Below are 14834 nucleotides of genomic sequence, written 5' to 3'. Positions count from 1 at the left end.
AACATGATTAGGATGCTGACGTCTAGAAATAAATTGCCAAGTGTTTGGAATTTGACAAAAGAGCAACATAGCTGTCACCTTGAAATAGTCTTTCATAACTTGTTGAGTCTCTTTTTTTCCCCGATTTGGCCTAATGTGTCCATTTGTTTCCGTCCTCAGGGTCAGCTCTCCAGACAGTGGCCTACACTCAACCTCTGCTCCTGGTAGTACAGACCCTGCTGCTGAGGAGCCCAGTCGCAAATTCTGGGATGAGCTGGGCCAAATAGGCCTTCCTGATGATATTAATGTTTCGTCTTTATTTGACCCCACTGGTAGGTAACACTACACTAGCATCAAATTGATTGTTTGTGTCTTTCAATGGCTGATGTTGTTTATTGTTCGATTGCACCTGCAGGCCAGTGTTGCGCTCACCTGCGCTGTGCAGCCTGGTCAGAAGGTGTATGCCGTGGGGAGGGACAGTCGCTGCTGTATGTGGACAAAGCAATTGACTCAGGGAGCACAGAGGTGAGTGACTTCTGCACCAGTGAGTTTGAATGTTTCTGTGGATTTGTTTGCACTTTCAGCTTTAAAATGGTTGTTCAATCAACTTCAACTGACATACCAGCACCCAATCTGGCCCTGTTTCCGTAATTCCTCAAATAAAGACCGGGGCCTTTATTTACCTGTACTGAAGAAGGGAATTGGCTTTTATTTGAAGCAGGCTTTTGTTAGGGGCAGGCCTGAATTTCTAATTCCATCTATTTGAAAAATAATTTCTTTAAATAAACCCTTTTAAATTAAAAGCAAAAGCATTCCAGTGGACAGATATCATTGATTTTTTTTTTCCTTTTTAAGAAACATTTGCAAAGATATCACCATTTACAGCAATAGCCAGAAAGGCGACAAGGCAATTTGGGTCAGTATTACGGTAGCCTAATCGGTAACCACCATTGTGTCAGTTTGAAAAATGCGTCCTTCCACTTAAAGCCGCACTTGGCTACTTTTGCTCTCGGGGTCCCCCTACAGTTTGGAAAAAATAATGTCCTCAACTACTGTCGTAAGAGCTGTCATCCTACAACAGGGGATGCCATCGCGCATGCATTTGTTGACATGACAACCCTGATAGCCCTGAACTAGTGATGCGTGGGTCGTCTCATAACCCGCGGACCCCGTATGTCTATTTAATGGTCGCGGGTGCGCGGCGGGTTGTAAAAATATATACAGTGGTGCGGTGCGGGCCAAATAACTTCATAAAAGCGTCCCGCGGGTCGGTGCAGCACTAACAGTTCCGCTGAACTCTGCAAGAGGAGTTCTTCTGGCGTCGCGTGTGAAATGTCTTCATCCCAGGTAAAGTTACAGTCAGTGGCATATGTTTCAGCATGTCATATGAATATAATTTCATGGGTTTTATTTTTTTCAAACGCCAAATAATCACGATGCTCACTTTTACAAGCCAGCGTCATTATAGTAGTCTATTGGTTACCGTTTTACAGAATCTATATGATACTTCAGTTCAATGTTTGAGTGGTAGCTCACCGTAACAAACAGGACAGCATCGGTCGGGCACGCCTCCTTCAGCTCACGCCGACGAGCAAGCGCTGGTCACATGTTGATCCTCATCCTGCCTTTAATCCCATCACTTTTTCATTTCCTCTTATTGCTTTCCTCCAACAAAACCTTTTCTTTCTTATTTGTCTCTGCTGCTTCGGACATGACTATATTATCCGACGAACAAAGTTGGGCTCGCACGTCCGAATTTAAGGAAGTGTGTGTGTTGGTGGAAGTGACGTATATGCCATAAAGCAGTCGAATTTTGTAGTTCTTTTTTTTCTCGGGGTACTACCCGAAACCCGAAGTTTAAAAGTACGTTTAAAAACGATACAGACCCCATCAGGCTATGGCAGACGTGTCATTCAACCTATTGTAAGTCGATTGATCATCACAAGAGTCTTAAAAAATATATTATGAAGGTTGAAAAGTTACCTAGTGCTGCTTTAAGAAGAGTTGTGTACTTTTAAGCACTTTTTATTTTAATATATCTCTTTACATAAATATTATTTTCTACTTTAAAAAACTATGATTTCTTTTTCTTCTAACCCAACTAATGACGCATCCACGCTTTCTATATTGCACGTGAGGGGAAAAAAGCTTCCTTCTACTTAAGATTAGTTGTGCACTTTTAAACATGTTTACTTTAATCTCTTTACATAAATATTTTTATACTTAAACTATAATTTCATTATTTTACTAATCCAACTAATGACTCTAATATAGTGCTTTCTATATTTCAATTAGGCCAACAATTTTTATTTTTAATTATAATAATAATATGGTTTAAATAAAGATAAATAAAATGTTGCTTTCCCAAATGTTCACAACACAATTACAACAGATGCCTATATATACACACTCACCTAAAGGATTATTAGGAACACCATGCTAATACTGTGTTTGACCCCCTTTCGCCTTCAGAACTGCCTCAATTCTACGTGGCATTGATTCAACAAAGTGCTGAAAGCATTCTTTAGAAATGTTGGCTCATATTGATAGGATAGCATCTTGCAGTTGATGGAGATTTGTGGGATGCACATCCAGGGCACGAAGCTCCCATTCCACCACATCCCAAATATGCTCTATGAGGTTTGATTTGGTGACTCTGGGGGCCATTTTAGTACAGTGAACTCATTGTCATGTACAAGAAACCAATTTGAAATAATTTGAGCTTTGTGACATGGTGCATTATCCTGCTGGAAGTAGCCATCAGAGGATGGGTACATGGTGGTCATAAAGGGATGGACATGGTCAGAAACAATGCTCAGGTAGGCTGTGGCATTTAAATGATGCCCAATTGGCACTAAGGGGCCTAAAGTGTACCAAGAAAACATCCCCCGCACCATTACACCACCAGCCAGCCTGCACAGTGGTAACAAGGCATGATGGATCCATGTTCTCATTCTGTTTACGCCAAATTCTAACTCTACCATCTGAATGTCTCAACAGAAATCGAGACTCATCAGAACAGGCAACATTTTTCCAGTCTTCAAACTCTCCAATTTTGGCGAGCTTTTGCAAATTGTAGCCTCTTTTTCCTATTTGTAGTGGAGAAGAGTGGTGCCTGGTGGGGTCTTCTGCTGTTGTAGCCCATCCGCCTCAAGGTTGTGTGTGTTGTGACAAATTCACAAATTCTTTGTGCATACTTTGTATGTAACAAGTGGTTATTTCAGACAAAGTTGCTCTTTTATCAGATTGAATTAGTCGGCCCTTTCTCCTCTCACCTCTAGCATCAACAAGGCATTTTTGCCCACAGGACTGCTGCATACTGGATGTTTTTCTTTGTAAACCATAGAAATGGTTGAGTGTGAAAATCCCAGTAACAGATTGTGAAATACTCAGACCGGAATGTCTGGTACCAACAACCATGCCACGCTCAAAATTGCTTAAATCACCTTTCTTTTCAATTCTGACATTCAGTTTGGAGTTCAGGAAATTGTCTTGACCAGGACCACACCCCTAAATGCATTGAAGCAACTGCCATGTGATTGGGTGATTAGATAATTACTTTAATGAGACATTAAACAGGTGTTGCTAATAATCCTTTAGGTGAGTGTGTGTATATATATATATATATATATATATATATATATATATATATATATATATATATATATATATATATATATATATATATATATATATATATATATATATATATACATATATATATATACATATATATATATATATATATATATATATATATATATATATATATATACATACATATACATACACAGTGAGGAAAATAAGTATTTGAACACCCTGCTATTTTGCAAGCTTTCCAACTTAGAAATCATGGAGGGGTCTGAAATTGTCATCCTAGGTGCATGTCTACTGTGAGAGACACAATCTAAAAAAAATCCATGAATCACAATGTATGATTTTTTTTTAAACTATTTATTTGTATGATACAGCTGCAAATAAGTATTTGAACACCTGAGAAAATCAATGTTAATATTTGGTTCAGTAGCCTTTGTTTTCAATTACAGAGGTCAAACGTTTCCTCTAGTTTTTCACCAGGTTTGCACACACTGCAGGAGGGATTTTGGCCCACTCCTCCACACAGATCTTCTCTAGATCAGTCAGGTTTCTGCCCTGTCGCTGAGAAACACAGAATTTGAGCTCCCTCCAAAGATTCTCTATTAGGTTTAGGTCTGGAGACTGGCTAGGCCATGCCAGAACCTTGATATGCTTCTTAAAGAGCCACTCCTTGGTTATCCTGGCAGGGCTTTGGTTCATTGTCATGTTGGAAGACCCAGCCTCGACCCATCTTCAATGCTCCAACTGAGGTTGTTACCCAAAATCTCGCAATACATGGCCCCAGTCATCCTCTCCTTAATACAGTGCAGTTGCCCTGTCCCATGTGCAGAAAAACACCCCCAAAGCATGATGCTACCATGATGCTACCATGCTTTACAGTAGGGATGGTTTTCTTGGGATGGTACTCATCATTCTTCTTTTTCCAAACACTTTTAGTGGAATTATGACCAAAACATTTTTTCAAAAGATTTTGGTCTAATCTGACCACATGACTTTCTCCCATGACTCCTCTGGATAATCCAAATGGTCATAGACGGGCCTGGACATGTGCTGGTTTAAGCAGGGGAACCTTCCGTGCCATGCATGATTTCAAACCATGATGTCTTAAGCCTGGTTCACACTGCCCGATTTTTGCCCCAATTTTGAGTCGCCGACAGGTTTTGCGAAATCGCCGACAAATGCCCGAGATCACAGGCAAATCGGTGCTCGTGCACGCGAGTGACAATCACGCAGTGTGAATGATCAAAGACGCGATCAGAGAGAATCGCCGACGAGTCGCCGACGCCGGTGGGATATTTGGCATGCTAAATATCTGGACCTGTCGGCGATTCAAACTCCTGCTATGTGAACTGCGTTCTGACTGAAAATTACATCGGCGATGACTGACAGCCAATGAAAGAGTGAGATACAGGGCAGCAGGAGGTTCAGAGATGAGTTATAGAGCAGAATATCAGTATTTTAATAAATATATTTACAATTCTATCAAACAGAAACAAAGGCCAAACATTTGCACATCCAGCCACAGCAGCAGCACATTACAAAATTGTTTATTTACCTCAAACTGTCTTTGCAGAACACAATCCTGGCTCCCTCTGTCTCTCCAACAATTTCTTCCGCCATAATCTTTTTTTCTTTTTTTCCACAAATCAGCGCACATACAATTTGAAGCAAACTTTGTGCAGTTTATCATTTTTAATAACAATTCAAAGTCTTGCGCGAGAACTCCGGTCTGACGCACGTGTGATCTCGCGTTGTTTACTCGTCACATCACACGTGTAGTTTGGGAAACGCAGTTTGCACACCGGAGAGAGAGAGTTGTCGGCGATTCTTCCTCTTGTTCAGTCATGCAGTGTGAACTCCTCTGTCGTTAAACCATCGTGCAGTGTGAACACAGCAGTGACTGAATGATACCCCAGATAGTCATGCAGTGTGAATAGAGCAGTGACCCGACGAGTTTGAAAATCGTGCAGTCTGAACTAGGCTTTAGTGTATTACCCACAGTAACCTTGGAAACGGTGGCCCAAGCTCTTTTCAGGTCATTGATCAGCTCCCGTGGTGAGATCTTGCATGGTGCCCCAGTCCAAGGTAGATTGACTGTCATGTTTAGCTTCTTCCATTTTCTAATGATTGCTCCAACAGTGGACCTTTTTTCACCAAGCTGCTTGGTAATTTCCCTGTAGCCCTTTCCAGCCTTGTAGAGGTGTACAATTTTGTCTCTAGTGTCTTTGGACAGCTCATTGGTCTTGGCCATGTTAGTAGTTGGATTCTTACTGATTGTATGGGGTGGACAGGTGTCTTTATGCAGCAAACGGCCTCAAGCAGGTACATCTACTTTAAGATAATAAATGTAGTGGAGGTGGACATTTTAAAGGCAGATTAACAGGTGTTTGAGCGTCAGGATTCTAGCTGATAGACAGGTGTTCAAAAACGTATTTGCAGCTGTATCATACAAATAAATAGTTTTAAAAAAAAATCATACATAGTGATTTCTGGATTTTTTTCTGGTTTTTCCAAGTGTGAGAACTTAGAACAAAATAGCAGGGTGTTCAAATACTTATTTTCCTCACTGTGTGTGTGTGTGTGTGTGTGTGTGTGTGTGTGTGTGTATATATTAGGGCTGTCAAAATTAACACGTTAACACAAATTCATTTTTATTAATGCAGCGCGCATTTTCTGTTTGATCCATGGCCCGTAGTTGAAGTTGAGATCAGCCATAGACATAAAGGATGCAGCAGCAAACATTAATAGGGAAAGAAAAGGATTAACAATAACATTACTCTGAAACAAAGTGCTGTTATAGCCTACATAAGCTACCATATTTTCTGCTTAACTTTTATTAGGCTCCAGGTCGAAAGAAAAGTGTGTTTTTTTTTTTCATTGAGCACATTCTCTGCAGTCTGAACGCGATGCATTGCAAGCTCACTCTTGCTCATGATTAACACCATCACCACTTACAGTACATGTGTTTTATTGAACTAAAAACATTACATCGGGTAAAACGAATACACAGGTTACTTTTCTGAACAAGAGTGCTCCCGAGTCCGTGTTCTTCACACTGTTCACGTGAATCATGGCACAGTCCGGCACACACACACTCAAAATACTGGCAGTTCAATAGGGAACTCGCATCTCTTAAAGGGGCCACGCTATATTCCTGCTCATGGAATATGGACCTCCTCTGGTGCGTTCTCAGGTCCGCATGACAGCTTTCACATTACCAATTTCATACGAACTGTGCCCTTTTCTGAATTAAATTACCAGTGTAAAAACTCCCTTTATTTATATTCTTCAAATGAGAGAAATCACTGCTTGTTCTGAATTTTTAAGCTTAGGCTTAAGAGACATAAACTAGTTCTTTGAAAAATGTGAGCTTTGACACATGTCTAGTCTTTTATGCTCTGAGTATGGTTTCACTAATAATAAACATACATTTGCATGAAGCATGCATGTGTGTCCATACCCATGATGATTAGAGTAGAGTAAAAACTTAAAAACATATTAGTTTAAGGTACATTTATAACTTATAAAAATGTGTGATTAAATTGTGATTAAATATTGTAATTGCTTGACAGCCCTTGTGTGTGTGTGTGTGTGTATATATATATATATATATATAGAGAGAGAGAGAGAGAGAGAGAGAGAGAGAGAGAGAGAGAGAGAGATTTTGTTTGCAGTTGTGAGTGAATAAAAATGTAACTGGTTGTGTAAAATAGGCACATAATATAATATTGAAATACGATATACCCTTGAATTGAATTGTATCGCAGAGGTATCGGAAAATATTGTATAGTTGGTTGTAAGAATTTATATTGTATTAAATCTTGATGAACCGTTCGATTTACACCACTGTTAATCATGCAGCCCTTTACTGATTAAGAATGTGTAAATGTGTTCTCAAAACTCTCTTAGTAGTATAAGCAAAGACATAACGACTGCACTGTATAGTTTTTTTGTTTTGTTTTTTTGGAGAGGGCTTTATAGTAACATAGTTAGTGATTATGATTAGCCATTGTTTATCTTTGTGGACACCCGAGCTGAATTTGGCAGAGCTTTACTGATCGCTCAATCCAGCATAATTTTGGTGGCAAAGGGCTATTAGTAGAGTTGAGTGGGCCCATGTTTGCGCCAGTTTACATTTTTGAATGCAGTCGCAAACTTGAGCTATAACTTTTCCTAAGATAATTTCTGTGGAGGAATGAAAAATGCGCTCACTGTTGATTAAGTATTCAGAGTTAATCATGAATGGGGTTATTACTGGCAGTGGAAGAGACTGGAGAGGTTGTATCGGTCCCCTGGTCTTTAAAATATTTTCTAATTAGGAGCGGAGCAGTTCAGAACTGCCACAGCCGCCTCTCTTGTGCTACTCCACTAATTAACACAATGCAATGTGGCAGACGCAGGGGCGCGTGGAACCCGGGCAGGGAAAGCACATTAGGAGTAATTAATTTTTATATCAGCTTGTTCTCTTCACCTGGGATCTGATTTTTGTGGAAAAACACATAGCATCTGATCTGTGTGTGTGGATATAGAAAATACAGTCTCTTAACCTTCAACAATTCAAATTGAAACTTACAATTTAAGAGTAAATGTGGTCCATGTTTTCTGTGAGATGAGCAATATTTCAGTAGAAACTCCTTTTGTTTTAGTGTTTCTACCTCTGACACACATTTCTCTGCTTACTGATAATGAGGCAGTGGGGACAGTTGTTCACAAAGTAAATGATTCAGATGAAGGCCTTAACTTTACATCATGCTAGGTTTTCCCCACTTTCTCTGTGCGAGTGTCACAGTGGCCATTAGATCTGTTGCTCTACAGCGTACCAGTTTAGCAGCTTTATTGCCTGCAAGTAGAAGCTGTGCAGTAATCCAGTGGACTTTGATTGAAGGTTTTGTTACTGTTTGCCAGATAGCAGAGGGGAGAACAGTTTATGACCGGGGTGACTGGGGCCTTTTTTAAGGTAGACCTGGTCTTCTAACAGAACACCAACCCCAGTTGATTTACTGTATGTTTAGGAGCTCAAGGCCAGCCAGTATGCGATTAGCAGTGCAGCTGCTACAGTTGGTTGGAATATGCATGCCAATTTGTAGATGTAAAATAAAGATAATTGTTAAATTATATTTCTTACAATAACTCGGGCAACAGGTTGAATGGTTGAATTTTGACACTTGTCAACACATTACTGCTTGTATACAAATTGAGAAAATGGAATGTTTATTTGAGTTCCCATCATACTGTAGAAAGGATCAAAGTATGTCACTTCCTAAGTAATTTAACTGTGGGACATAATGTATTTAAAGCATACAGTATTTTTTGGTCACTTAAAATTAGTAAAACAATATGTTTTTATTAAAATAATTTGAATATCGATAAAACACATTATTATGTCACAGTATCAGATGAAGGTCAAGACCTGTGGGTAGAAAAAAAAAACTGTTTTAGGTGGGAAATAGAGGTTTGAAGTATTTAAAAACGAACTACTACTTGTGCTAGGTTAATCTTATGTTTAATAATAATTTAACATGTTTAACCTTTAACATTTAACATGTCATTGCTGTCAGACCAAAACATATATACATACATACATACATACATACATTCATACATTCATACATTCATACATACATACATACATACATACATACATACATACATACATACATACATACATACATACATACATACATACATACATACAAACAAACATTCATACATACATACATACATACATACATACATACATACATACATACATACATACATACATACATACATACATACAAACAAACATTCATACATACATACATACATACAAACATTCATACATACATACATACATACATACAACATACAAACATAAACAAACAAATAAATAAATAAATACATAAAACTAATGTTTTATGTATTTGTGGAGTGGAAACGTGGCTTAGTCTACAAATTGTCATCGAGTCATAGCCTATACTGTCTTATATAGCCTGTGGAAAGCACAATTTTTATTCCTCTAAATTCTTAAGGAAGAAAAGTAATCAGTTTGTACCCTATTCATGGAAAGTGCCAGCTACCAGAGGGTATTGCCAGGATGGCTGCTGAATGAACTGACTTGCTCCAATAAGGACTTTGTTTTGATGTGGGTTTATCCTGGCAGTGACTCGCAAGGCTGTGAAATAGTAAAGGACTGAGGATGACCTGAACTAAACAACCAGATCATCTTCCTGTGACTTTATTTGAACACGTACTGTATGCATGAACAAAATATTATATTTTTTCCCACCTTTAGAAGCGAATGTGAATGGGTAATATTGTTAATTTTGTCTGCTGTTTTTAAGTCTTAGTTTTAGTTCTGTCAAATGTACTTTTTTTGTGTATCATATTTAGTCCACCTTGTCCTGCTTTTGTTTAGTAAAGTTTTAGTCGACTAACCCCTGATTTCACAGACAAGGCTTAAGCATAGTCCCAGATTGTTGAACTGAAAGCAGCAACAATTGTTTTGTCTCAAGATGCACACTAGTAATGTTTTTTTCTAAGGCACATTTATAAATGTTCTAACTGAACTAAGGTCTAATCCTGACTTAATCTAACCCTGTCTATGAACCCAGACATTTAGGCCTGATGTGTGATTTTCAGTTCAACCATTATGTAGCATGACTAAAATGGTTTTATTGACTAAAACATTTTAGTCATGCTGCAAATTTTATAATCACAGTTATTTTTCTCAATATGGATCTCAAATGGAGATGGGTGATTGAAACTCCAGATTGCTTGTTTGAACTGTTTTTAAACCATTGGCAGCAGGGGCGTAGCACCAAATTTTGGGCCCTGGGTACAAACCATCTTGCTGGGCCCCCGTACCATGTATGTGTATGTATAGAAAACAGACTTCCCTGCCTTGGGCCCTGGTTACTCAGTACCCTTTATCCCCCCAGTCCCACGCCCCTGATTGGCAGCGCTTCTACAGTGTAGAGAGAGCACATGAGCATGGTTGCCAGATTGCAAATATTAGGTAAAACACCGGAAAGAAAATGTATCCTTTTGCACAAAATCTATTTGTGGCATTTAAAGTCTTGACATATGGCATCCACAAGCATAAAAGCTTGTAGATATTTTGATAATGATAATATTTGACACTCTTATATTCGTCAAAAACAAGTCAAGATTTTTTTAAGAACATTTTAGTTCCATGTTGATATAGTCAAAGTTATCATTTAATGACGTCAGTGTCATCATCATCTCGACTTAATTTCGAAATTAACACCAAGTCCGTGTCTACCGAAGCGTTTTTAACCAGCTGAAAATGCTAGGTGCTCTGCTGAAAACGCCCGCTGTGAGCGCTTGAGCGTTTTGGCAGGCAACGTTTTTTTTTTTCTTCAGTTGAGACTCTTTGCTTATGATGCAGAAAATCCACAGAAGTGTTAATAATTTCACAGGTAGTTTGTTTCTGTATTGGTTCTATATTGAATTGCAGATACAATGTAAAGTATTTGCTCTGGCTCGTTTTAAATAATTTTGTACCGTTATTATTGCTTGTTGTCATCTGTTCACGACACGCAGAATGTGGCGGTTGGTCTGTGTTGTGTTTGTCTCGCCCCGTCTCCCCTGTGATTGGACCGCTGGGTGAAAAGTGACAGTGATGAGCGCTGCGTTTTACTCAAAGTTGAACATTTTTCTACTCTCGGCGACCAGTAAAAAACGCTGAGCGATCAGCGCTTGAGCGTGAAATACTTGCTCAACACCTCGTTGTACTCCAGGCGTTTTAAAAACGCAGCGCTCCAATTGAAAACAATTGAAAATGCCAGCCAGCTGTGTGAAAAAACGCTTTGGTGGACACGGCCTAAATGTTACAAATAAATCATGCAAAAAAGCAAGAACATGCTTTTACAAAGTAAATCAGGTCAGTTTTTCATTGTGTTCATAACTTATAGACAAGAGAACAGTCAAAACTGGTAGTAATGAATTGCAAATGTACAAAAACAACTTCCAGGATTAAGGCCATGTCTATAAACCGTTTCACATACTATAAACAGAATCGCTGCAGAACCGCCATCCACGCACTGACTGACCGAGACACAAACCAGCTGACATTGTGCATCGTACAGAACACTCATCCAACATTTTACTGCATCTTTCATCACTGGCCTGCTCCGTTTGGAATGCTGCCATTATGCCTCTTTGCATATAGGATTTCAAGGAGGGAATGCTGTTCTACTTTATAATGGTGTCCTTGGAGTTTTGGCACCAATAATGGATCAGCTGTAGCTTTTTCACCTCATGAAGGAGATGTCTGAGGGGATGGTTTCAATTATTTGAGACATGGAATAAAGATGAGATACTCAACACCCTGCCAGCCCTGAGAGTGGACAGTATGGCCAGGGAGATCTATATGGCTGTCCTGCAGAGCAATTCAGAAAAGAGCATTGTGGGTATAGGCTGCTGTCAGGCTCTGTGGACTCACCGCCTGGGCGATAATTGCTTAAAGCTTGGTGTTAAAAGGTATTTGCAGATTGTTGCATTTGGGCCTTAGGCCAAGGGTTTCTAAAGCATGAGAGAGCTAGAGAGACTGCTGACTAGAGACATTTTTAGTTTAGGGCCGTTTTCTCAGGCCCTAGCGTTCTCTATTATTCAAAGTGTGAGTGCTTTTTCCATGGTGGTGATTTAAATGTCTGGCCAGTTTTCATCCGAGCCCTTATTTTGAATGGCATTTGCCTTGATCCTGAATGCTTTACTGGATATATCTGAAAGGTTGAAAAAATAAATGCTGAAAGAGGGGGAAGTGTGTAACGAGCAAATGGACCTGTGAGAGGAACAGCGTGTTATGAAAACCTTGCTGTTCAGGGTTATGGCTTTGTACCACTCTTACGCTCGTAAAGGCTACTATAAGAGCAACACAACAGATGAACATGTTTTTTTTTGTTTTTTGCCGTTTACCACATCATTTTTTTGATACTACTCCAAAAAGAGTAGTTTTATTTTAGAATATTATTTAAAAAGTCTGATTTTAATAAAAACAGATTTAATTAAAAGATAGTGTTTTTCAATTAAATAAACAACCTGTAAACCAAGTACATGTGCCACAGTGCTCATCGCAGAGAATAAAGACTGCAATCACATACTTTATATTACCCTAATAAATAAATTAATTAATTTCTGTTTCATCAGTAATTGCTTGCCATATCATTTCATTCTTGCTTGTTGCTCTGGCTTTTTATGTTCCTTTGAGTCCAACAGCTTATGTATTATTGACCGATTAAAAAGAAGTGTTTTAGGACAGTTTGAATTTTCACATATGCGTTAAGGTGTTTAAATGGATGCGTTTTGATGCTTTTACTTTTAAAGGTCACAGTATGTTTCAATACACCTCAATGGAGATTTGGTTTCTTGTTTAGAAAAAAAAGGTGTACTGTTTGCTATGCAGTGCTTGTTTGTAGCACAGTTCATCTCATGTCTCTGGAAGTATAATAATGTAGTATAAGTATCACTGAAAATAAATTGCAAAATAATGCATTACATTCATTAAACGACAAACTAATCTAAGTGCACTTGATGCAGGGTCGGACTAAGAGGGCTTTTACCCTGAATTTCACAGACAAGGCTTTAGCCAGTCCCAGCCTAAATTACATGTGTGAGCTGTTTTAACTGAAAGTAATTGCCCTAACATATTTTAAAATATGTCAGTGCCAGTATTTTGTCTCAAGATGTACACTAGTAAGGTTATTTATTTTCTTTTTCTTTTTTTCTAGGGCACAGTTTTAAAATATAGTTAAATGCCCTAATTGAACTAAGGCCCAATCCTGGCTTAGACTAAGCCCTGTCTGTGGAACTGGGACTTTATATGATAGTGCTAAGAATACCACTGCCAGAATGCAGATATATTGGACTTCATTAGTTTACTGTCTTTTTTAAAACTGTTTGGTCTAATAAATGTTGACAGAACTGTTAAACAAAAAGTATATATATTATAGCATGTCCCTTTCTATTAGTAGTAGAAATGAAAACGCAGTGATTCATTGTGATTCTTTTCTCATTCCGCAAATACACATTTTTATAGCATTTTTATAATTTAAACAATTCTATGAGTATCGAATAATCATTTAATTCAACAAGCTTATTTCTTTAATGAAGTTTGCATTTGTAGCCTGCATAAAAGCGTGCGTATTCTTTTAATGATGGTCCATGGATGCAGACACATGTTTCATTATTAGGGATTTGTGCTTCTTAAAGGGATAGTTCACCCAAAAATGAAAATGTGATGTTTATCTGCTTACCCCAGTTAATCCAAGATGAAGGTGTGTTTGTTTCTTCAGTAGAACACACATTAATATATATATATATTTTTTTATTCCAACTATTGCAGTCTGCCAGTAATAATGCATATGAATGGGTAACAACTCTGAGAGTAAAAAAAAAAAAAAAAAAAAAACATGCTTGGACAACATGCACAAAAACCCTGCTGCTCTTCTGTGAGAAACCAAATGGTATTTATTTATTTTTTTACCTCATATCCAGCCGAATCTCATCTAGTGTTCATTACTTCCATCTGGTAAGGTCAAACTGGTGCGATCATAGATTTATATTATGTAAATGCCTCATTCGGCCGATCCACATAGGCACTAATGAGAGCTGTTTGTATTGTAAAATCGGTTTGTGTCTTAAGATATCAATGTGTCGTCACGAGCAGCAGGGTTTTTGTGCATGTTTTCTAAGCATGTTTTTTTTTTTTTTTTGTCATAGAGTTGTTACCCATTCACATGCATTATGACTGGCAGACTGCAACAGTTGAAGTTAAACATTTTCATTTGTGTTCTACTGAAGAAACAAACACACTTACATCTCGCATGCACATTTTCATCTTTGGGTCAACTATCCTTTAATCTAAAGAAAGCTATAAATATGGTAAATAAACAGTTTTTGAGCTGTGTAAAATAGCATTTTTTTTTATATTGGCCAGAAATTAATATCTAAATGAATCTAAACTGTGTATGTCTAATAGTGATGTACTGAGTATTTACTGAATTGGAACTACAGCACCAATATTTATGTATCTGTATTAACTTTTATAGTGCTGTGCATACTGTAAGCGCCTTGGAGCATCCATAAAGTGCTGTGAGGAGAGCTGTGGGCGCTCCTTTCATTACCCCTGTGCAGCTGCTGCCGGAACCTTCCAGGACATAAAGGCATACACCCTCCTCTGCCCGGATCACATCCAACAAGCCCTCATCCGATGTGAGTTTCTCTGTTACACATGTTACCTTCTGCTGATTCATTGA

The 14834-nt window shown here is 38.3% G+C and overlaps 1 protein-coding gene across 1 annotated transcript in view; it reads left to right on the top strand.

The window, feature by feature from the left end:
* The window catches only part of kmt2ca (lysine (K)-specific methyltransferase 2Ca), a 196490-nt gene that overhangs the window by 84627 nt on the left and 97029 nt on the right, over positions 1-14834 (top strand). The window contains 3 exon segments of the mRNA XM_067434810.1: positions 160-311; positions 395-504; positions 14628-14790. Of these exon segments, the coding sequence (XP_067290911.1) occupies positions 160-311; positions 395-504; positions 14628-14790 (425 nt within the window).

Source organism: Pseudorasbora parva, chromosome 24 (assembly GCF_024679245.1).
Source record: "Pseudorasbora parva isolate DD20220531a chromosome 24, ASM2467924v1, whole genome shotgun sequence".
Lineage (NCBI taxonomy): Eukaryota > Metazoa > Chordata > Actinopteri > Cypriniformes > Gobionidae > Pseudorasbora > Pseudorasbora parva.
Note: the sequence above shows the minus strand (reverse complement) of the source record. Positions and strands in the feature narration are given on the sequence as shown.